The 23,283-nt window shown below is 42.5% G+C and overlaps 1 protein-coding gene across 6 annotated transcripts in view; it reads right to left on the bottom strand.

The window, feature by feature from the left end:
* Positions 1 to 12,809: 12,809 nt before the first annotated feature.
* MANBA (mannosidase beta) overlaps positions 12,810 to 23,283 on the bottom strand; it is a 113,912-nt gene continuing 103,438 nt past the window's right edge. For all 6 annotated transcript variants that reach the window (XM_055296891.2, XM_063611146.1, XM_055296893.2 and 3 more), the window contains 4 exons: positions 21,017 to 21,161; positions 17,173 to 17,315; positions 16,097 to 16,354; positions 12,810 to 13,598 (listed from right to left, as the gene is read on the bottom strand). In XM_055296891.2, coding sequence (XP_055152866.2) covers positions 13,374 to 13,598; positions 16,097 to 16,354; positions 17,173 to 17,315; positions 21,017 to 21,161 — 771 coding nt within the window. In that variant the 3' untranslated portion in view covers positions 12,810 to 13,373. The remainder of the gene's footprint in view (positions 13,599 to 16,096; positions 16,355 to 17,172; positions 17,316 to 21,016; positions 21,162 to 23,283) is intronic.

Genomic DNA, 23,283 nt, shown 5'->3' with positions numbered 1-23,283 from the left:
CCAGGGCCCTCTGGTATATGGAAATCTTAATACTTTATCACAGAGGTGTGGAGAAGACATTGAAGAGGTATAGCATTGCATGAGATGGAGGAAAGTGAGGTGGCACAATCTAAATAAGATGAGCTGGGTAAGGATTAGACAATTCCTGTCTAGCTCCAGAGCTCATGATGGGACATTATCTTGATGAGAAGGCAGATAAAAATAGAGTCCAGAAGTAGGCTCCAAAATATATAGGAATTTAGTATATGATACAGTAAAATTTCAAATCAATGAGAAAAAGATGATTACTAAATGTATTAGTCTGATAAATGCTGATAAAGACATACCCGAGACTGGGAAATTTATAAAGAAAAAGAGGTTCAATGGACTCACAGTTCCACGTGTTTGGGGAGGCCTCACAATCACGGCGGAAGGTGAAAGACACGTCTTACATGGCATCAGGCGAAAGGAAAATGAGAGACAAGCGAAAGGGGTTTCCCCTTACAAAACCATCAGCTCTCATGAGACTTACTACCACGAGAACAGTATGGAGGAAACTGCCCTCATGATTCAATTATCTCCCACCAGGTCCCTCCCACAACACGTGGGAATTGTGGAAGCTATAATTCAAGATGAGATTTGAGTGGGGGCACAGCCAAAGCATATCACTCAATAAACAGAGGTCCCAATTGGCTAATCACTTGAAAACAATCCATCTGAACACCTGCCTCCCTCCTTTCATCAAAATAATTTCCAAATATATCAAAAATTAAGCCATAAAAATATTAGAAGTGCTAGATGTCATTGATAAATCTTGATATAGGGAAGGCTTTTCTAAGAAAAACTTTTCACTGGTATAAAAGCAGTTTAGGTTCTTCATTTTACAGCATCTCCCAAATAAATAGAATCTCAAGGAGAATCCTACTTATGTTTTCTATTACATTGCCATTTCTCCACCCCTACCCAGCCCCACTGTAAAGTGAAGTTTCTGTAAAGTGAAAAAATACAGCTCTGACTTTCCTTAATTCTTAATTTTCCAACAAGCAGCCCATGCCTCCACACCTCTGCGGGTTCCTTTCTGTGGCAGATCATTGTTTTCCAGCTGGCCACTACAAAGCCTCCTATCTTACAACATGAGGCTGACACTCCTCCCACTGAGGGGAGGGGCCTGGGTTCCTTCTCTGAGAATCTAAGCAAAAGTGACAAGGACGGAGGAGATGCTAAGTGACTTCCAAGGTTAAGTCATAAAATGGAATACAACTTCTGCCCCATCCCGCTGGGCCCTCTCTCTTAGAAGCTGGTCATTGTGTTCTGAGGGAGCCAAGTAGCCACATGGAGGAACCAAGTGCAGGTGTTCAGTCCACAGACTTACTGAGGCCCCGGCTGATGCCAGCATCAACCAAGAAATGTGTAAGGGAGTGAAGCTTTCAGAAGATTCCAGCCCTCAGCTATTGAGTCACCCCATCTAGCCCTCAAACTGCCTCAGCTGATGCTGCCCAGAATAGAGACAAGCTGTTCTGCAGAGCCCTGCCCACATTGCAGATTCGTGAGCAAATTAAATAATGGTTGAGGTTTTAAGCCTTAAGTGTGGAGTGGATTGTCACCATGCTCCAGGCTTCCAACTTGACAACTCACCTACCAGAAGTTCATGTGTAGAGAAGCTGACTTGAGGAGGAACAACTAAGCAACTCACACCAAGACAGAAAAATTATATTCCCCTTCTTTCATAAGAAGCCCAATTTCTCTTCTGTCCCAAAAACTTACTCTTCTTCCTCCCAGATCTCAGTGCTGGCCTGAACCTCTGTGTGGTGCTGCAACAGCAAGGCCACCAGTGTTGTCTGGGTCTCTGTGAAAGTATCTTTCATATTGTACCAGCAGATGGAGATAAACCAAAAGGAATGCAGGAGACCAGGTGGAAAGCTATAATGGGCCTGAAATAAACCTTCCCAGAAAGCTTGTGTCACAGCAGGAGGCCATTTAAAAATAGCTTCCTCAGAACTTCAGTCATTTTTGAGGTTTCTATACTCTGCAGGCATAACCCAGACTTTTTCAGGATCAGCGATCTTTCTTTGCAGCAGAACGAAGCCCTGCTGCTGCTCATTTACCTACCTGCATCTTCTGAAGTAGCCGAATGTGGCACAGACGTTCCTGGTCACCGCCATGGAATGCAGCCGTGCAAACTGGACTTTGTACATTTTAGCAAGAAAAAAGGAGGAGAGGAAAGATCCAGCCAGCGTGGAGCATTTATTACATGCCAGCCCTTTTGGATTAATAATTTCTAATGATAATTCTCAAGACACCCCTATGAGGTATAATATTTAACCCCAGTTTATAATAAGGAAATGAGTGATCTGAAGTTATTAAATAACTCACCCCGATTCAAATGCAGGCCCGTCTAATTCCAAAGACTGTTCTTTAGTAAGGTTTGCAGTCCTTTGACAAAAACATGCTTTATTTAAAAGAGAAAGAAAAATGCATACAGTCCTCTACAAAGATGATGGAGTTGTCATGTACCCAACCAAAATGCAAAATGAACCCCAAGTATAACTAAGAGGACATATTGCTTGGAGACTTGATTTTCCCCCTAATAGGAGGCAAGGATGCTTAAATATGAATTATTCATTGACTGGAAGTTATTGCATTTCTTTCGGCCTTCCATTTTGTGCTTTTGGGGGAAATTCTGTTTCTGACTTGTGTTTCCCCAGGGAATGGACTTGGGAGGCACAGGAGTCAAAAGAGGATGAAACTAAAATTCTGTTTATTTTCTTGAAGATCACAGAACTTGGGATTGGATAAGATCTTAAAGATCATCTTCCTAAACTATCCAAGTCTTTATCTTTTTCTGAATGCCTACAAAGTGAGAGTGTCTCTTCTCCATTGGCCTCACTGTGGCTGGCTGCTTCATGTAAATACCAATCCTTGAGACTACAAGTTCCTGCCCATTGGTTTTCCAGGTTTGTCATTTGGTTTTGGAATTGGGGGAGACACTGAGGAGAGGCTTGAAATTAAATGGATCTCCTTCAATTACTATGGATTTCATTATGTCCATGATAGCCTTTTTCTGTTACCCTGGACAAATGAATAGTTCCACAAGTTGTTCAAGCTTCTTAAGATGAAAGGGAGGAAGGTGCTAAGATAGCATCATCTTACTTCTGTCAACTAGCTTTTCCACGTTGGTATCTCTTTCCAAAGTGATTATTTCACTGAACTATCACAGGAGTCTTCAAAGAATAAAGATATGTATTCAATCAAGATTTCTTGGGCATCTGTTGCTTGCCAGGCACTACAATGGGTGGTCATGGGGAAACTGAGACACATGAGAGGCATGACTGCAGGATCACTTGACTCCAGTAACAACACTGCAGCAGGGTCAGGGGTGAGTAGTGTCTCTCTTCCACTTAGCCACGCAGGGATCCAGGCTGACAGTCATTCTTCCTCCAACACTTGGCTCCTAAGGTCTTGCTAGGGGTGATGGCCCCAGTCAGCCAGGAGAAAAATGTTGAGAGAAGTATGTGAGGGAGTTTTGAATGTGTCACCTCCTCTCATGTTGTGCTGGAGAAAAACTTCTGTCCCTTGGTCACACTAAGAGCAGTGAATATAGGAGGGTGGTCTACTTCTGTTTCCAGTAGTAAGAGAGCTGTTGATTTTGGAACAGGTCACACTTTGGCATAGGTCATAATCCCTTCGCTGAGGGAGGCTGAGCCATAAGGTTCTTTCTAGTTCCAACTTGTATGCAGATATTCACTCTGAAAGTCACCTGCGATCATGGTAAATGGCCATCACTAAAGGCAAAATCATTTCCTAGGATTAAGCATGAAGATTGCATTGTAAGCACAAAGTCACAGTTTTTCTTAAGGAAATCCTCAGAGGTGATCAAGGATATGAGGGCAGGTAGGCTGGGGAAGACTTAACAGCAGCTACATCTTTTTGCCCTAGCACTGATTCACAGAGATCTCTGCTCTCCAACCTCTATGCTCCATAGTTCCTTAAACGCTGCACAAGAAGTCCTGGGCTTGTAGACACCACAGTTAGCGTTCTTCAAGAGGCCCTGGCCCTTTAAGATCCTACCCAAAAGAAAGGGACAAGCAAGTTTATCTTGGTTGTGATCTGCAGAGAGCTGGAAAGACCTTGGCTCCCATTTTCTCAGATAAATTGGAAAGGAGCAGAAATTGGTTCTTGTGGAAATAATATTCTCTTCAGGCCAGAAGGATAGCAGATGAAACAGAAATTCTCAAAACCCTTTCTCCCGGGATTCCTTCTTGGGATCCGGGAAGCAGAGCTGGTGATGAAGACAGTGAGGTGGAACCCTGAGGACTATGTTGGGGGTACATCAGATCAGGGAAGGCTGTAAGTCGATGCCCAATAGTAGACAACCGTGTATTAGGTCTGTTCCCTGGTGAAAAGCTATCGATATTTTCTTCATTTCAAAACTGTTTCGCAGTTCCTTTTTCCTTTTCCTAAAGCAATAATGCACAACTTATTTTTTGGCTTTAAAAAATTGAATGAAAAACTTCATGTCGTGGGTTTTCTTTTTTTTTCATTTTCAGCACCCCTTTTTATCACCTTATTCAAATGCAAATGTTCCCTTACGCTTTTGAAATAATTTTTTTCTGCAATTTTGAAAAAAAATTCGCAAAAATAAAAAACTTTAAATGTGAATGTTTTCATTTAGAAAATATTTTCAAGTACTGACTGTCATAGCAGCCTGAGAGGTGAACAGGGAGGGGTTTTAATTCCTGCCATTCTCCACAAGACAGAGTTGCTGATGTGCTAGAAGGCCCCTGGTCTAATGTGAAGAGCAAGGGCTGGGCCGGGACTCAGTCTTCAATCCTCATACCGTGCTCCTTGGCTTCACACTGCAGCAGTGTGTCACGGAACACACAACTGCTTCGAAGGAGTGGGTCATACCCAGGAGAGGGAAGAAGCTTGCCAAATGGGGCCCTGAAGTATTATCTGAGGGTGGCCAGACAGCAGGAAGTCAGCATTCCCTCAACAAATGAACTCAGCTGCAGCACACGTGATGCTTGGCACCAGTCCCCAAGAACAGGCCCAGGAAGACACCTTGAGTCTATGCTGATTTTCTTCCTCCTACCTACTCTTTCCAGCCCCACTTCTTTTCCTTTGGGGCCCTCAGAAGCTTTTTTTCTCCACCACTTGCCTCTTTCTGCCATTTCTTTGTGTCCCTTCACCTTCCCTCAACAATTCAAGCCAGGACCCCCAAAAAGCTATCCATGGGCCACTCACGTTAATACAGAATCCTGCCTCTGAGCTGAAGCAAAGCCTGGCCTAGGGAGGCCAAAGGGACCAGAAATGACATCCCCGTAAAGACCCATCATAATCCCACAGACAGGTCCTGCTACAGGAGCAGGGCTGCCAAAAAAGCAACATTCTTGTTCTCTTCTTTTAGGTCCTGAAGCCCCTGCCCCTTCACCACTGCTGCCTGCGACCACAGTAGCAGGGGGAATTTTACCTCCCCAATAGATGAAGACCGTATATGCTCAGGAAGTGCATATATGCTCACGGATGAGCGAACCTCTCAGGCCTGATTGATGCAAGCAGTCCTTAGCATTCTTCTCCATCCCAGTTTTGATCTGGGAAGGTCAAAGCCACCATTCGGCCCTGCCTTCCTTTACTGCCTAGCCAAAAGCACATCTTGAATGATGAGCAACATATGCACACAGTGTATGGGCCAAGGACCATTTTGGTCCCTCCACCAGCGGAATGTAATTCCTTTCCCCAAATCATGCCCATAGCTCACAGTTTTGGTCCTTTCCTGATTGTTTTGTTACTGAGTCTTTAAATAGCTCATCTGACTTCTCTTCTGTCAATCATCTATTCAGGAGGCTTGGTGCCAAGTTTTCATAGATCCATAGTAAGTAAATTTGAATTAAAAAGCATTTATATGCCACCCTTTTGCCAAGGTAGCAACAGTGGATGGAAATGAAATACACATGCTCCTCCACTTAACAATGGGGTTATGTCCTGATACACCCATTATAAGTCAAAAGTGCACTTAATACCTCGATAAATCCCTCATAAAGTCAAAAAGTCATGAAATCGTAAGTTGAACCATTGTTAAGTCTGGGACCTGTCTGTAACCTAAAGGCAGGCAGAAAGTGGACAAATTTGCTCTATGGATCTGAACCTTGTGATCCAGCTATGCTGGTGCTCAGCCTGTATTAGCCCTGGAGCCAGGGAAGAAACCAGAGCTCAGCAAACAGAGCTGCCCTTTGGGTTCCTTCTTTCTCCTTCCTCCCTTCCTCCTCACCTCCATCCTTCCTATTTCTCCCTTTCTCTCTATCTCTTCTCTCTCCTTTCCTTTCTCTCCTTTTCTCATTCTGTCTTCCTTTCTCTCCCTTCCACTTTTCTCCATCTCCCCCCTTTCTCTTTCTCTCTTTTCTCTCTCTCTCTTCCTTTCTCTCTCTCTCACCATTTCTTTCCTTTTCTCTCTCATTCTTCTGCTCTCCCTTCCGTTTTCCTTTCTCTTTCTCTCCTAGTCTCTTTCTCTCAACTTTTCTCTTTCTCTTTCTTTTTCTCTTTCTCCCACCTCTTTCCCCCTTCATCCCTCCCTTCTTTTCTTTCTCTTTATTTCCTTCTTTAAGGTAGTTTCACATTCATGCATTCCTCTGGGGCACTGGCATCCAGCTCCCTGAAGCCCAGAAGGTGAAGGGTTTGGGGAGCAGCCCTGCAAGTGTTTCCTTAGGCTCCCCTCCCCTCGCTGAAGGCAGCAGATGCCCTGTACTCTGGGGAAGCCTCCAGGAAGCCAGCACCCTGGCCCAGGGCAGTCCCTTCCACCCACCACCAGCCTCATTTCTGGAGCACAAGAGGCCTCTGCTGGAAGAAGCAGAACTTTGCACAATCATCCAACAGCTGGCTTGCCTATTGCTACTCAATTTTATTTTATATTTTATTTTATTTTATTTTATTTTAATTTTTTATTTTATTGCTTCTGTAAAATTGGAAAAACCTTACCAAAAAAAAGGAATTTGAAATTTCTTCAGCTTTCTGCCTGGATTTTTCTCCTTCAACTCAGGTCATGAACCCTGATGATTATTTTCCCTTAGTACAGAAGGCTTAAGTTGCTCTTTCCTTTTGGCAAGCAGAATGAAAGATTCTTTTTTTTTTTTTTTTTTTTTTTCTGAGACGGAGTCTCGCTTTTTCACCCAGGCTGGAGTGCAGTGGCGCGATCTCGGCTCACTGCAAGCGCTGCCTCCCGGGTTCACGCCATTCTCCTGCCTCAGCCTCTCCGAGTAGCTGGGACTACAGGCGCCCGCCACCAGGCCCGGCTAATTTTTTGTATTTTTAGTAGAGACGGGGTTTCACCGTGGTCTCGATCTCCTGACCTCGTGATCCGCCCGCCTCGGCCTCCCAAAGTGCTGGGATTACAAGCATGAGCCACCGCGCCTGGCCAGAATGAAAGATTCTTACGCCTGAACATTTCAGCCACCACCAGCCTTATCCTTTGAGGAATGACATTGATAAACCAGCATTTATTGCATTTACTACATTTACATCTTTATTTTATTTAATCTTCACAGGAACACTGTGAGATAGTTATTAGCACTAATCTCAACTTCAAGATAAGGAAACTGAGGCTTAGAGGTTAAGTGATTGGTCCAAGGCCAGTACTGGGAGGTTCCGTATCAGAGCATGAGCCCATAGCCCTCACACCACATGCAGCCTTCACACTTACACACACAAGTGCATGCTCACACAATTTGGGTCTTTGACAAGGCAAAATCTCATTCATGTTTGTAGTTGACTAGTTAAAAATCCTTTCATTCCAATACCAAAAATATGGGTAGGGAAGCGTGCCAGTCACCCAATTTGGCTTGAGAGCTCATTGTAAAAGAGCAGGGGCCCTTCCTTCACCCACTTTGGCAATTTTTTTTTTTTTTTTTTTTTTTGAGATGGAGTCACGCTTTGTAGTCCAGGCTGGAGTGCAGTGGCGCAATCTCGGCTCACTGCAAGCTCTGCCTCCCAGGTTCAGGCCATTCTCCTGCCTCAGCCTCCCGAGTAGCTGGGACTACAGGTGCCCGCCACAACGCCCATCTAATTTTTTTGTATTTTTAGTAGAGACGGGGTTTCACCCTGTTAGTCAGGATGGTCTTGATCTCCTGACCTGATGATCCACCCGCCTCAGCCTCCCAAAGTGCAGGGATTACAGGCGTGAGCCACCGCTCCCAGCCCACTTTGGCAAACTACGGCCCCAACAGCCTTCCTCACTAAAGGCACCACTGCCACTGCAGCATCCCAGCACAAGGAAGTAGGTGACGAATCCCCCCAGCTAATAGGACACCCAGGTGCCCACACTGCTCTCTCCAAGGCCCAGATATGTTTGACCTCAAAGACCCACGCCTTTATCCACGAGGATGCTTTTAATTGTAAAACGAGAATGCCTGACTGTAAGTGGGTTAAACATATAAGGGCTTTAAAAAATACCATTACAAGAAGATCAGAGATAGATACATCTATATTTTACATGGAATCTTTCCCTTTTTAAATGTTAGCATGTAATTCAACTTTTTAAAACACAGTCTAGACCATGACCTGCTGGCCAAATATGACCTAAATCTTCAAGATGACAAGGCAGGGTGCGGGGGTATCCAGGTCCTACCTGCTCCTCTCCCAGGCTCACTGCTGCCCCCAACACCCCCAGCTCACCTGGTTGATGCTGTTCACAGCCACCATCCAATGCCTGCACACGTTCAGTTCTGCCCACCTCCCTAGGTTTGTTCTGAAGGCTTCACACAGAGGCAATGATGATTGTAATAGCTCACATTTGGTGGATAGTTATCACGTGCTATCAATAATCTATGCATTATCTCCTTTATACCTCACAATTAACCTATGAAGCAGATACTGTTATTATTCCCATGTTTAAAGAAACTAAGGCACAGAAAGACTCAGTAGCCTGTATCCAATGAAGAACAGCCTGCTACTGGTAGATCTGGGACTGAAACACAAGTCAGTCCGATTTCAATGCCCACACCTTTAACTGCTATATCAATTAGGATGCTTTGGGTTGTAAAATCAGAACACCTGACTACAAGATTAAACAATTAAACCTTTATTTTTTGCCACATTGTAATAAGACCAATGTTAGATGGTTGCAGGGTTAATTTAGCAGCTAAACATCTCTGACACCCCCTGTCAAAAATGCTTCTTTAAGATCACCAAAAAAAGGCTGCAGCAGCTCCAGGTGTCAGGCCCTCAAATAGCTTCTCAATTTTACCCAACAGCAGAGGGTTTTGCCTCAGGTCTATCTCTTATCAGGCATGGAAACCTTCCCCCAGAAACCCCACATTAGACATCAACTTATGATTCATTCTTGAAATGTGTCATGGGCCTAACCCTGCATCAATCACTGGCAGTGGAGACTAGGATTAGAATAACAAATTATGATTCAGTCTCTGAGGCTGGACACGGCCACCTCTATTAGCAGAGAGGAGGATGATCTGGCTGTGAGGTGGCCAGCCAACAGTGTCTGCTCCAACTACTGGCAGTGGACCAGTAAATTTTACAAAACCAACAAAAAGTAACAGGAACAGAATCAGAACAAGAGGGTTGTTCCCACCTAAATTATGAGGCAGGGATGAGTGCTAGTTCTCAAACAGAAATGTTCGTGAGCCAGAATGTTTCATTTCCTGAGAGTTGTAGGTAACTTAGGTGTTACTATAATCATGTGTACTTGATCACTGCATAGCATGATGTGGCACACAGGGGAGCTCAATAAATCTTGTTTAAAGACAGAGACCAACCTAAGGGGTTAAGCAAACTTTTCTTTCACGGCAAGATTCAGTAACCCGTGTCTACAGAAATAAGGAGAGATATTTATAAAACATGAAACAGTGATGCATTGCTCTTATCTTTGCTAAGCTCATTCACTGGCCCCATACAAGGACTCAAAGATGTCTTGGCAGGTTAGTTCACCCACAGCTTGTAGATCACAGGCTCAGAGCCCCAACTACATAACCAGCTGATTTTGTGCTTTTCTTTCCTTATGTATTAATTACAATGAAGGTCTTTAAAGACTTATTTCTCAACTGAATTTTTTTCACTTGTTTTTTTACCATATACTTTCCAAAAAGCTTCCCTAAAGTATTGAACAAGATGGTGCCTTATCTAATGTTGCTCCCCTGTCGCCATCACATGAACCTTAAGGACTTATCACCAGCTGGAATTGCCTCATTCGCTGGCTTAATGATCCATGAGAACTAGGACTTGTCTGCCTTTTTCATTGCCATACCCCAGTGACAAGGACAATGCCTGCCCAGAGTGGTCTGCAATACATGCTTGATAAATGAATGAATAAATCCTTAAGTTAAACAATGTCTAGGGGCAGAATAGAAACATGTCTTAAGACAACACTGGTTTTGCCAGTGATTTTAAGGTTTTGCATGCTACTCTGGTTCATGCCTCTGATAAATCAATTAGAAAACAACAATTCTCCCATTCACTTGAAAATACTACTGTCTTTTCTGCATAACCCTTTTAATTGCATGTGCTTATTGAATTAATAAGATTGCATTCAGTCAAGGCAGACGCTGGGGATGTTTTCAAATGCTTTGAATTTCCCACACAGACAATGCCTACCTGCTTTTCTCCCTAAATCTTACCAAGCTGGGTAATAAGTTTCATATCTGAGAGCCAGAGGTAGCCCAAGAGAATATTCTTTCTATCTCAGGTCTTTGTCACTTTAGGAATGTTAGGGAAACATATCTTTATTTCTCCTGCACTCCAGTTCACCTTCATTCCAACAGAGAACAAAATCTTTCTATTTATTTTCCAAGTGACTTCTCATGGTGTGAAAATGTCTCACAATGAAAAGTGAAGTAAGGAAAAAAAGAGAGAATAAGAAGAGTTATCACGAATGTGAATGAGAAAATTATGATTTTTATTGTTCTCTCTGTTCCGAAATGGGAAGATATAATTCTGAGAACTGACCTCTCTTCATCCCACTCTCTCTGTAATGTGCTTTGCAAGAGCATATGACAGTAGGACCTGGTTCTGGTCTTTTTATCCTATTGTTCACACAACTAAAGATATGGTTTAGATATATGTCCCCATCCAAATGTCATGTTGAAATGTAATCTCCAATGTTGAAAGCGGGGCCTGGTGGAAGGTGTCTGGATCATAGGCACGGATTCCCTTGGTGATAAATGAGCTCTTGCTCTGAGTTCACAGGTGATCTGGTGGTTTAAAAGTGTGTGGCACTTCCCACCCACTCTCTTTTGCTTGCTCCTGCTTTCGCCATATGACATGCTTGTCCCTGCTTCGCCTTCTGCCCTGATTGTAAACTTTCTAAGGCTTCATCAGAAGCCAAACAGATGCCTGTTGCGATGCTTCCTGTACAACCTGCAGAACTGTGAGCCAATTAAACCTCTTTTCCTTATAAATTACCCAGTCTAAGGTACAGCAATGCAAGAATGGACAAAAACCACCACTAACAGAAAAACCCTATCAAAAACTCAAAGTCAAGAGTAAGTGCATCAGACTGTATTCCTGCATGGCAAGATAAATCTATGAAAACAGTAAAAATGACTAACTATGCTGCCACACATGAACTGTGGAAGAATGTTTTGGCTATTATTATTCCTTAATAGGAATAATATGTATATGGCACATTTCTTTTCTTTTAGAAGTTCTTGTCAGCATATATTTATGTCCTTTAATTTATTCTTCCCTTACAAATTATTCTTTTCTGGTATTATTTTCAGAAAGAATTTGCTGGAAGAACTTACGTACCATTTGCCTCTCTTCACTTCATTTTTACTATTGCTTTCTGTACTAACTGGGTGATAATGAATGTGATGTTAAAAAGTACAATCACCATTTACTTAGCATTTTAAATTGTTCCAGACCCTATTTGTTAAGTCCTCACAACCACCTTTGAAGGTGAGGGATCATTAGCTCCATTTTACAGAGGTGGAAACTACAGTTCAAAAGTTGAATTGTTGCCCAAGGACACACAGTCAGAAGCTTCAGTACCTGGATTTGAATCTAGAGACTGTGGCTGGAAGCCTCACCCCCTCCAGGACACCAAGCTCAGTCCCAGGATGATGCTTCCATTACAGAGCGTCACTATGTGCCAATCTGGGGCCCAGCCCTTGAGCTAAATTATTTTATTTATTCTTCAAAACAAACTTACAAGGTGGGTGTTACCACTCCCATTTAGCCACAAGAAAACTGAGCACAGGAAGTTAAATAACTTGTTTAAGGTTATAGAACTAGTAAGGGCAAACTACAAAGTAAACTCTGGCACATCAGCTTGAAAGCCCCTTCTCAGGGCCCTGGCAGAACATGCACAGGTGTCAAGAAGAGCAGTCCTCCCTGCCTCGCAGCAATGCTTTGCTAAAACAGGATTTACAATAGTCATAAGAACATGATATAATATTTATCAAGTAAGACTCGACGGAGTCCCAGCCCTAAGTCCCCTTACCCCCTTGATAAAGCTGTGTGTGTGTGTGTGTGTGTGTGTGTGTGTGTGTACATATAAAATGAGGATACTCTTAGATACTGAAGAAGACTGGATTGTCCGTAGTTACTTTTAGAGTCACTGAACATAATGCTTCTCATTTTTAAAACCAAAATCACTAATAATACCTTAGTTTTAAAGCCAAACACTCTTTGCTGGTCCATTCTATAACCAATTACATGACTGTTTCCAGAGAAAACCTTTCATATGTCTTAGTTTAGAGTCTTCAAACTCTCCCAGTTTACCAAGCAGAATAATAATGAGAACTAAATGGAAATTAGGGCCTAGCACAGTATTGGGCAAAATTGAATATTTACAGAATGGGTAAATAAGCCACAGATGAAATATCAAGTTGTCAATGTAATTTATGTAACTTTTATTTTTATATAATTTCACACGTACAGAAAAATACTCATATACCTTTACCCAAATAGCTACCACCAAGAAATCTCTGTTGTAACATTTCAATCACCATTCCCTCTGAAATAATAACAAAGCACTTTATTTGAGTATTCAGTATTCCCCAAAGCTAACTGTGAAAGACCTACATCACCTCAAAACCTTCCATTTGGTTCCATAGATCCTGTCATGTCACATTCTTGTAACCAGCTGCAGGGCCATCTTGTTATAACTGGTTCACGTCCTGCTAAAGCTGAGAGGTGAAGGGCTAAAAACACAGTCCTGGCACAGATTTCAGGACACCCCGGCACAGGCTTGTTTGAGGACATTGCCTGGGTAAACAGCTTGCCCTGAAAATGTTCAGTGTACAACTCTTCACAGAGCAATCGCTCAGATGCGTGGCAGCACGCAGGCATGTCTCTCGGCTTCTCTCCTTGTCTCCGTTGCCTTCCTCTCCATTCGGTGCTTTAGAAATGCTTTATTCCCATTGTGCACTGAAAATACAACCTAGATTCCTTCAGTAAATATCTGTTAAGGAGGTCACATGAAAAGATTGCTCCAACTCATTCTTGCTGGTGGGCTCCCAAGGGTAAAATAATATAGTTCGTGTCTTCTCAGTCATGAGGAAACCATTGTCACTAAATCTCCCTAGGATGCTTCCTACATCCAACCAAACAAAGGGAGCAACAGCTGAGGTCTGCAGGTCAAAAACAAATATGTCACCTTGCTGAGAGATGATGGCCTGAAAAAGAAAAAAAAAAAAATGAATGAAGTGAAGGATGAGGGAAGAGTTATATAGTCTGTATACAGTTCCTCTAAACATTTATGTGGGCTTAATAAGGAGCCCATTTCCCACAACTTTGGTTCTACAACTGCTAAAGTGCAGTTTCAAACACATAACAATACATGGAAAATGACTATAGGCTATGGAACATTACCAAATTATAATCACAAATCAAGGAAATACATCATCTCCAATCATTAAGGAGAATATTTCACAAGAAGCTCAAAGCTTTACATCTTTTACAGTTTTTCTCAGAGTATCATCAAGAGAGCAACATTTTTACATACAGCCTGGGTGGTTTTAATGACTTTCTAAGGATATATCTGGACCTAGCTACAGAGCCCAACTGTGGAGCTTACGTTCGAGTCTTCTGAAAAGATCCAGCAATCTAGAAAGTCCGCTGCCAGAAATTTACAACAGCTCTACCATTAGAGCTTCTCTCTTTTATTGCATAGTTAAGTCACATTATTAGCATTTTTTTTTACATGTGTGAATTCCACAAAATAGCAGCAAAAAGAGAGAGTGCAATTTAAATCGTGTCGGCTCCATTCCTCTTAAGTAGCCGAATAGCATGTGCCCAGAGTGAGGATGCGCTGCTCCCCAGAGTGGGAGGGTTTGCAAACCTCTCTTAGTGTGAGCACGGAGCTGAGTGCAACCTGGTTTCTTAATCTGTGCATTTGTCATGCAACATCTCAGTCTTACATTATATGTTATGTGTGAAATAAATAATTTCAAAGGGCCATTTTCACTATATATAATTTAGCCTTACATATTTGTGTAATATGTTATCATTCAGGGTTCTGAGTTATACACAAGGAAACCTATATTGATAGAAGCAGAAAAGAAGCTTAATAAAGTGTATCAGGTAGCTCTTCAGGATCAGAGACTCAGGCTTGAATTTGGATGGCAAATTCCCAGATCACACCGCCCAGCTGTTCCAGTGAAGGTCCTAAAGCAGCCACAAGAACAAGGTTCATGCGGCTCATGCCAGCGTGCCCAGGAAGCTGCCAGGGTAGCATCAGCTTCTGCTGCTCCAAGACCAAGGCCGAAAGAGATGCTGGTGCCATGCTTATGCTGGTTATCCTCTTTGGATTGGAAATCTCCTCTCTGTATGTCTGACTGCAGAGCCTAGGATTCAAGCTTGCACCCTGGCTTCAGGGAGATGGGGAGAACAAGTTTCTGACATCTCTCTTGAGAAAAGAAGCCAAATACTTAGTCTATATTAACCCCGAATTAAATGTTAACCAACATTATTATTACTATCATTTTATCTCTTTAAGAAGGACAAGTCTCACTGAAATCAAAATGAGGCAGAATAAAGAAAGAACCCTGCTTTTCTCCCACCCCAATTACCCACCTCAAGGTAATGAAGGCCCAACTCAGGAAAGAAAAAAAATTTGTTTTCAAAATCATAAGTTTAGAGACTGCAAATTCATCCAGTACATAGTGTTTTTTTTTCTTTTTTGGAAAAAAATACATGTAAGACTGTCATTTTCTTCTGTTCTCTATTAGTTGTTGCAGATAACTTGGATTTTATTATGTGACTATAGAAAGAAGGTATGTTTTCAATCGTTAGGCCTCTTTCAAATAAAACACAAGAATTAGGTGTTTTTATATGATTATTTCTAAATTAAATGTAGAAAATCCCTTTCTATGAAGTAAAAGTGTAAAATAAATTTAAAATTTTCTAAAAACAGAGAATGTAACTTTCTAGAAAGATATTTCCTGAGTGTCCAGAAGATAACAAAATTAAAAACATATATATGTACATATATTTCCAACTGCTATGTGTAGGGGAGAAGGAAGGAAAGGTTTTCAACCTACTAGACAAATTCCAAATTCTCCAGCTGCACAATTTTTATAACAACACATCCTGATCATCCCATTTTTATATCTTGGCAATTATAAAAAGATTTGGTGATTGAGCTACTTTGAAGCAATAAATCAAAGAGACTAGAGTGAATATTAATAGACTCTACTTAAAATTAGACTGCGTCAGCTGGGCTCCAATGCTTCCCAGCTACAGGACCTTGAGCTCATCATTTAACCTCCTAAACTGGCTTCCAAACTTATAAAATGCAGATGATAATGCCTGGAGCTGTGGTGAAACTCAGAGACTATGCAGTGAAGCACCTAGAACACAGCCCGGAACCTAGTGGACACGCAGGCAGTGGTGATGACTCGAGCCTTCTCTCCCATCACTGCACCTGCCCACTAAGGAGGCGTGATGGGAGAAACGAGTGGTGGTCAGCAGCAACTCTGACAAATCCTGGATTCGAAATAGAAATCATCTGGTGTTTGCTTTTAGTGGGAAGAGGCCAATCTTCCTCCAGGCCTCAGGTAAACTCAGCACCAAGGGGGACACATGCAAATCTCAGGATGCAAGGAGCTGGCCCAAGAGCAGGAGAACCCCAAAAGGCCACAGTCCCCTGCCCTCCGCCATGACCTGTGCTTACAGTGATCTGCGCCTTGCACAGCCCCACGGCCTCCTTCAGTGAGGACAGGAAGTGGTAGTTGGTTGGGCTCAGGAGTTCATGGTCAGCTGAAAGGTGAAAGGAAACGACACAGCTTTCCCGTGTGCAATTCCCACATCTCCTCAGCAATTCAGACACTGGCTCCTCATAAAGGCGGACAGCCTCTCCTGCTTTCATCACAAAATGTTCAGTCACACGAGAGCACATGGGCTCCAGGGAGCTCCACGTATGGACTCTCACCTGGGGAGAAATAAAACAGAATAAAAACAGGCATTCTTGGTTGCTATGTTTTTAAGGAACAATAGTAGTAATTGCTGAAAGTCAGGTTAGCAGAAATGGTTAAGAGACTATGAAACCTGAGTTTTAATCTCAGTCCTGCAAAATACTAGCTATGTGACTAAGTTAACTTCTCAGTCTTCATTTCTTCATATGTAGAATGACAATAATAGCAGTAATGTCACAGGCTGTTGTGAGAACTTAAAAAATAATCCACGGAAGGCACAGTACCTGGTGCGTTGTAATTTTTCTGTAAATGTGACCTATTTTCAGTGTTTTTAGTGTCCTCCAAACTATAGCCACCTAAGACTTTGAGTTTCTAGCCTTTCTTTTTACTTAAATTTGTTTTTTAAAACAAATTTGCTTTCCACATGCCCATTCTGAATAGTTTTACTGATTTTCACTATAACATGCCATTTTTAACCATTTCTTTTTATAAAGTTTGGACTATTTCCAGCCTCTCATAATTATAAATAACCTTGCATTTAAGGGACACTTTACAGCATATGTGATTTGCTTTCATCTAGTTATTTTATTTGCTACTCATAGAAATCCTGTAAGAAGAGAGCCTGGTATCATTTTACTGAGGAAGAAATTGAATCAACAAGATGTGAAGAGTTTTGCTTATGGTCACATCATAAATGGCAGGGTTGTAGCCTGAATATATGTATTCTGACTCTAAATTAATTTCTCTTTTATTTTCCCAAAAGAATGTAACCAAACAACTAAAGAAATCATCTAAAAGTCTCCTTCGATCTTAGAAAACCATCCAAGTAACTTACAGTGAGTGTCATCGAATAATCCGAATGAAGATCTGACACACCATAGATATAGAACGTGTTTTCATTCTCAAAGCCTACTGGCAACAGTGGAGCAAAGAAATTCTGAGCAAAGTAATGAAGCATTTTCCACTTTCCTCCGTACTCTGAAAATAATCAAGAGTGTCAGGAGACGGCAAGGTCAAGTAGTCAGAGAGGTGTTGTCCAATGGCCCAGCTGTGTGTGGCTCATCGGGGTTCTAAGGGAGTGAGCATGTGAGGGAGAGTCAACAGTGGAGGGTACCCATGTTTGTGAAGCACTCTGAGCACTCTGGACATTATGTCGTGTCACCCTCACAACATCTGGGCAGGCATTAACGAACCAGGGCAGGCATTAACAAACCATGCTGTTAGGCAATTTCATCATTGTGTGATCATAGAGTGTACTTAAACAAACCAAGATGGTATAGCCTACTACACACCTAGACTATATGGTATAGCCTGTTGCTCCAGGCTACTAACCTGTACAGCATATTGCTGTGCTGAATACTGTAGGTAATTCTAATCATAGAAATGGGACAGTGAAAATACAGTATTATAATCTTATGGGACCACCATCATATATGAACTGTGTTGTTGACTGAAATGTTATATGGTGCATGACTGTATATAATAACTTACAGATTCTAGGTAGCTATTGATTGCTTTAATGTATAACCACTTAGGGTGATAAGGGATAACAAATACCTCCCTTACTGCATGCACTATAAGCAGTGGATTTATTGAGCCAATCAACATGGGGCTGTGAGGCCCCCGGAGCAGAAGCAGATATAGAAAACTTGTCACAGCTTCTCCCAGATAACCTTTTTGTCTAATAAATACAAGGAGCTGGTGATCCTCCTCAGGCAGGCAGGATCCTGCCAGGGTTTAGAAAACAGCCAAGCTCTGGTACTTGGGTTTTCCTACTGTCATATTATTAAATATATATAATTTTCTTCTACAGTTAGATATGGTTTGGCTGTGTCCCTACCCAAATCTCATCTTGAATTGTAGCTCCCACAATTCCCATGTGTTGTAGGAGGGACCTGGTAGGAGGTAACTGAACAGTGGGGGCAGGTCTTTCCTATGCTGTTCTTGTGATAGTGAATAAGTCTCACAAGATCTGATGGTTTTATAAAGGAGTTTCCCTGCATAAGTCCTCTCTTACCCACTGCCATGTAAGAAGTCCCTTTGCTCTTCCTTCGTCTTCTGCCATGATAGTGAGGTCTTCCCAGCCATGTAGAACTGTGAGTCCATTAAACCTCCTTTTCTTTACAAATTACCAGTCTCAGGCATGTCTTTATCAGCAGCATGAGAAGAGACTAATACAGGTTCCTAGCTCACAACTACCATAGCCCTTGTTACAGACTCTTGTTATAATGTTGAGATGCTTTAGGACTCAAAAGCAGGCCTCAGAAAACAGAATCTATCTCTCTGATCTCCTTCCCTCCTTTCACCAGCCCCAGGCAGGACTCTAATCTGATTGTGGGTCATAAGACACTCATTCAGAAGGTGTCCTGCCTCATACCCTGGAGGAGGAAATGCTTCACAGAGAAGCCAAGAAGCTGAATGGACAGGCCTTGCTGTGTTTCCCTGCTCAGTCTAATGGTATTAGATCATACCCACTTTGTCCAATCACATTTCTACATGGTTATCAATCATGGCTATCCAATGAAGTCTCCCTATAACGCCCAAGAGAACAGAGTTCAAAGAACTTCCACATAGCTGACCACGTGAAGGCTGACAGAAAGAGGAACAAGTACTCATCCATAAGCCTGGAGGGTGGCACACCCCAGCCTCACAGGGATAAAGTTCCTGCACTCACGACCCTTCCAGACTTCACCCCATATATCTCTTCATACGGCTGTTTATTTGTGTCTTTTAAAACATCCTTTGTAATATACCAGTCAGAATGTTTCCTTAAGTTCTGTGAGCCACTCCAGCAAATTAAACCCAAAGAGGGGGTCATGGGAACCCCAGCTTGAAGCTGGTCAGTCAGAAGTTCTAGAGGCCCAGACTTACGACTGCTGTCTAAAGGGGGAAGGCAGCTTTGTGGAATTGAGTTCTCAACCTATGGAATCTGATGCAATCTGCAGGTAGATAGTGTCAGACTTAAATTGGAGGGCACTCGCATGGTGTCCACTGCAGAAGTGATTGCTTGCTTGGTATGTGGGGGAAGTTTCCCATATATTTGGTCACAGAAGTCTTCTGTGTGGATTGTTGTTGTGGAGTGAGGGAATTAACAAAGCACTTTTAGGCCAGGTGCAGTGGCTCACGCCTGTAATCCCAACACTTTGGGAAGCTGAGGAGGGTAGACTGCTTCAGACCAGGTGCTCAAGACCAGCCTGGGCAACATGGCAAAACCCTGTCTCCAGAAAAAAAATACAAAAATGAGCCAGGCATGGTGGTGTGCAGCTATAGACCCACGTACTCAGGAAGTTGAGGTGGGAGGAAGGCTTGAGCCTGTGGGGTGGAGGCTACAGTGAGCCATGATTGCACCACTGCTCTCCAGCCTGAGCAACAGAGTGAGACCATCTCAACAAAAAAACAAAACAAAACAAAAAAGCACTTCGAGTTTGAGCGTTTTTTTTTTTTCCCACAGACCTACTCTTCCTGAGGAACTCAGGAATAATCTACATGGAATCACTTAAAGGAATATTTACAAAAATTGGGCTCTCCCATTTCTTAAATCGAACTCAGTTTCAGAAGTCCACAACCTCATCCACAGACAGAAAGCAGGATCAGTATCCAAGAGTCTCTGAACAGTATCTCTTTGTCTACCTTTCCAGCATCCCAGAAGGATTTTCCCCCAGTTCTACCCCTGATTCTCATTCAATGCTCTCTTATCTGGTTGGTGCTGATAAAAGAGTTTGGTCAGAGAAACTCGATTAGAAATCCAATTCTCTGTAAGAGTCATCCATCTGGCACTAATGAAAACATGTTTGGAATGAATTTCTTTTGATCTGCATTCACAGCCAGTTTAAGAGCCTCACCCCTGCACTCTAGCGTGGGTGACAAAACAAGACTGTCTCAAAAAAAAAACAAAAGAACCTAACCCAACCTTTCTACTTTGTGGCCTTGCCTCATTTTTCACCCCAAACTACTCTTTACATTATTAACTGAACTTTGTTTCAAGTCACCTCTAGTGAAGGGCAAAGACTCACTATTATTCCTTAATTTTTTTTTTAATGTACCAGAATAGATGGGATAATTCAAACTGCAGGTTCTATGCCAGTCATCTCACCTGTTGCTAGTTGAACTGTTTCAACTGGTCACCTTTCCCATTCGGGACTCTGCCTCTGCTAGCTTTTCCTCAAGAGCTAAATAGGGTATAATAAAGACGGCCTTAAGAGACATCTTCATTATGTCCTTAAAGGACATCTTTATTTGTCCTTAAAGGTGAATCAGAGAACGGGAAACTTTAACATATAACCGGGCCGAACTTCTACCTGATTGAATTCTCCAACACAGAAGAAGGGATGCTTAAGTTCATGCTTCTTTAGCCCCGGAATGTCCTCTTAAACAAATTCAAAATTCTATGCAGTAATAACAAGACACATGGCTGAGACTTTTGTATAGGAATCTATCCCATGTTTAGCCTGCTGTTGCAACTTTGCACAGCACAGAACTCATAATTAGGTTGACCCTAAGGCTCATGGAAAGGCTACTAAGGTGAGTTGGGTGGCTGTAGTTCCTAGGTGGGCTTTTTAAAGAATGACCTCTTTTGGTCATAGTTCTGCCTGGGCTAATCTGACCCCTCCAGCTCTGTGCTTTCTCAGTCCCACAGTGTTGCTTTCTCTCACTCACACAAAGAACGCTGAAACACTTACCAAGAGAAGCCCAGGAAGGAGCTTGCCAGATGTCATTCAACTGCCAATAAAGTGCCCCCATCGTGTGCCCTTGCTGATCCACTATCTCGCTGCGACTGCGGCGGTAGAATTCAGTTTCTGTTTTGACACACTGGGCCTGCATCACCTGATTCAGGAAAACATTCATACACAGGTGTTATTGTTTGATGTAGACTGCCTAGATCTGAGAAAAATACAGGGTTTAGTTTTGTTTTGGAGTTTTTTTTTTGGAGCAATTTGGATAAATTAGGGAATTTAATTAGTATTAGGAATACATTATACTAGATCTGTAACTAGCCCCTTAGCATGAGAGAAGCTGTTGTCTATAACAGTGGGTTTGTCTGGTAGACTTGATGTTTCATTATGGTGACAATGGAAATAGGATGGTGTAAAAGGTTCTCTGCTAATGAGAGTGTAGGCCATAAAGAAAAACAAAGACTACTATTCCAGAGCAAATGCTATATATAGTCCAAAACTGGATTATTTTCATCGATAAATTTTGCTAATACCTTCATAGCTATTTTTTAAGAAAAACTTTTACTAGAAAAAATTCTATAAGAAAAATAACATTGTTATTATGAGTCTGATATTATCCAATCCCTAATTATTTTTTCTAGTCAAACAATTGTTTTGATGTCATGATTTTTGGTAATGTAAGATTTCTCATGAATGCAATTCCTTCGTTGTAGCAGAACAGATGGTAAATTGCAGCAATGAGACAAATGAATTTAGTTCTTGTTTAAGAGACACTAAAGAACTTCACACAGGATCCTTGATTACTGACACCATCATGGAAAAATCAGTCTCTTTTATCGCTGCTGTTACCGACACATATGAATCACATGCTCTTAGCCTGGAGTTGTGCTGAGGAGGGGCTCATGAATGGGCCACTGAGGAGAACCCAAAGATGGTCAGAGCAGTAAGGATTTCAGAGAACAAGAAGGCCTTAGAGTAGGGCTGGGGTTTTCACAGAGGAAGAAAAAGAATGGTGCATATGGCCACCAAAAGACTAAGCTGAGACACTTTCCCATAAAAGCAAAAAAGCTCAGATAAAGGTAGAACCTTTAGATAGAGGAAGGCTGACTAGTGAGGAAGTCATAGATGAGGTTATGACTTACACGAGTCACAGCCATCAAATTCCAGAACGGGGCCGGGCGCGGTGGCTCATGCTTGTAATCCCAGCACTTTGGGAGGCCGAGGCGGGAGGATCACGAGGTCAGGTGATCGAGACCATGGTGAAACCCCGTCTCTACTAAAAATACAAAAATTAGCCGGGCGTGGTGGCGGGCGCCTGTGGTCCCAGCTACTCGGAGAGGCTGAGGCAGGAGAATGGCGTGAACCCGGGAGGCGGAGCTTGCAGTGAGCCGAGATTGTGTCACTGCACTCCAGCCTGGGTGACAGAGCGAGACTCCGTCTCAAAAAAAAAAAAAAAATTCCAGAACGGAAGCAAGAAGAAATTGTGGTCAGGCAATAAATATTTAATAAGAACCTGCAGGATATGTTACCTACTGAGAATGGTGGCACCCCTCCCAGAAAAAAATGATACAGCCCACCATATGGAGCTTATCAGCTTGTGTAGAAGACAGTCCTTCATCAAAGAATCGCAGAAAGACATGTAATCATTAAACAGTACCAATGCTAAGTAGAAGAGGTATGCAATGTTACGAGCTCATATGGTGTGGCAATTGGGCAGAGCTGTAGAGTGAGGATTGGCCTAAAAGAAGAGGAATGGGAAAAAGACAGAGGGCAGAACCTTCCAGAGAGGACAATATGCCATTGGAGGAGGATGCCAGGTCAGCTAAGAACTGAAGGAAGGCCAAGAAGGCCTGAGCACAGGAAGCCGGGAGCAATGGAAGAGAAGCTGGTGAGAATTGCAGGGGCCAGATCTTCGAAGGCCACATGTTGAAGGTGTTGGTGTGCATCCTAAAGGCAAATGGAGGTCACGAAAGGCTTTTAAACTAAAGGGTGATGTGAGCAGATTTACATTTCCAAAAGATGACTGAGACTACTGAAGGAGGAAGGGATTGCAAGGGGGCTAGAGTGGATTTAGGTAGACCATTTAGGCAAGAGATGGTTTTAGCTATGAGCAGACAAAGCAATGTCTTCTCATTCAGGAACCAGACCACTAGTACCACAGCAACAGTAGCTGGAAAAAGAGTTCTAAAGCAAGAATCTCACAAAGCAAGCAGCATTGGTGCCACCTCAAAATGACCATGGCCCCTATAAACATTTGAGTTTTCAGTCTCTAA

The sequence above is a fragment of the Symphalangus syndactylus genome, chromosome 10 (assembly GCF_028878055.3).
Source record: "Symphalangus syndactylus isolate Jambi chromosome 10, NHGRI_mSymSyn1-v2.1_pri, whole genome shotgun sequence".
Taxonomy (NCBI): domain Eukaryota; kingdom Metazoa; phylum Chordata; class Mammalia; order Primates; family Hylobatidae; genus Symphalangus; species Symphalangus syndactylus.
The sequence above is the reverse complement of the archived record's forward strand: the minus strand, read 5'-3'. Positions and strand labels throughout refer to the sequence as shown.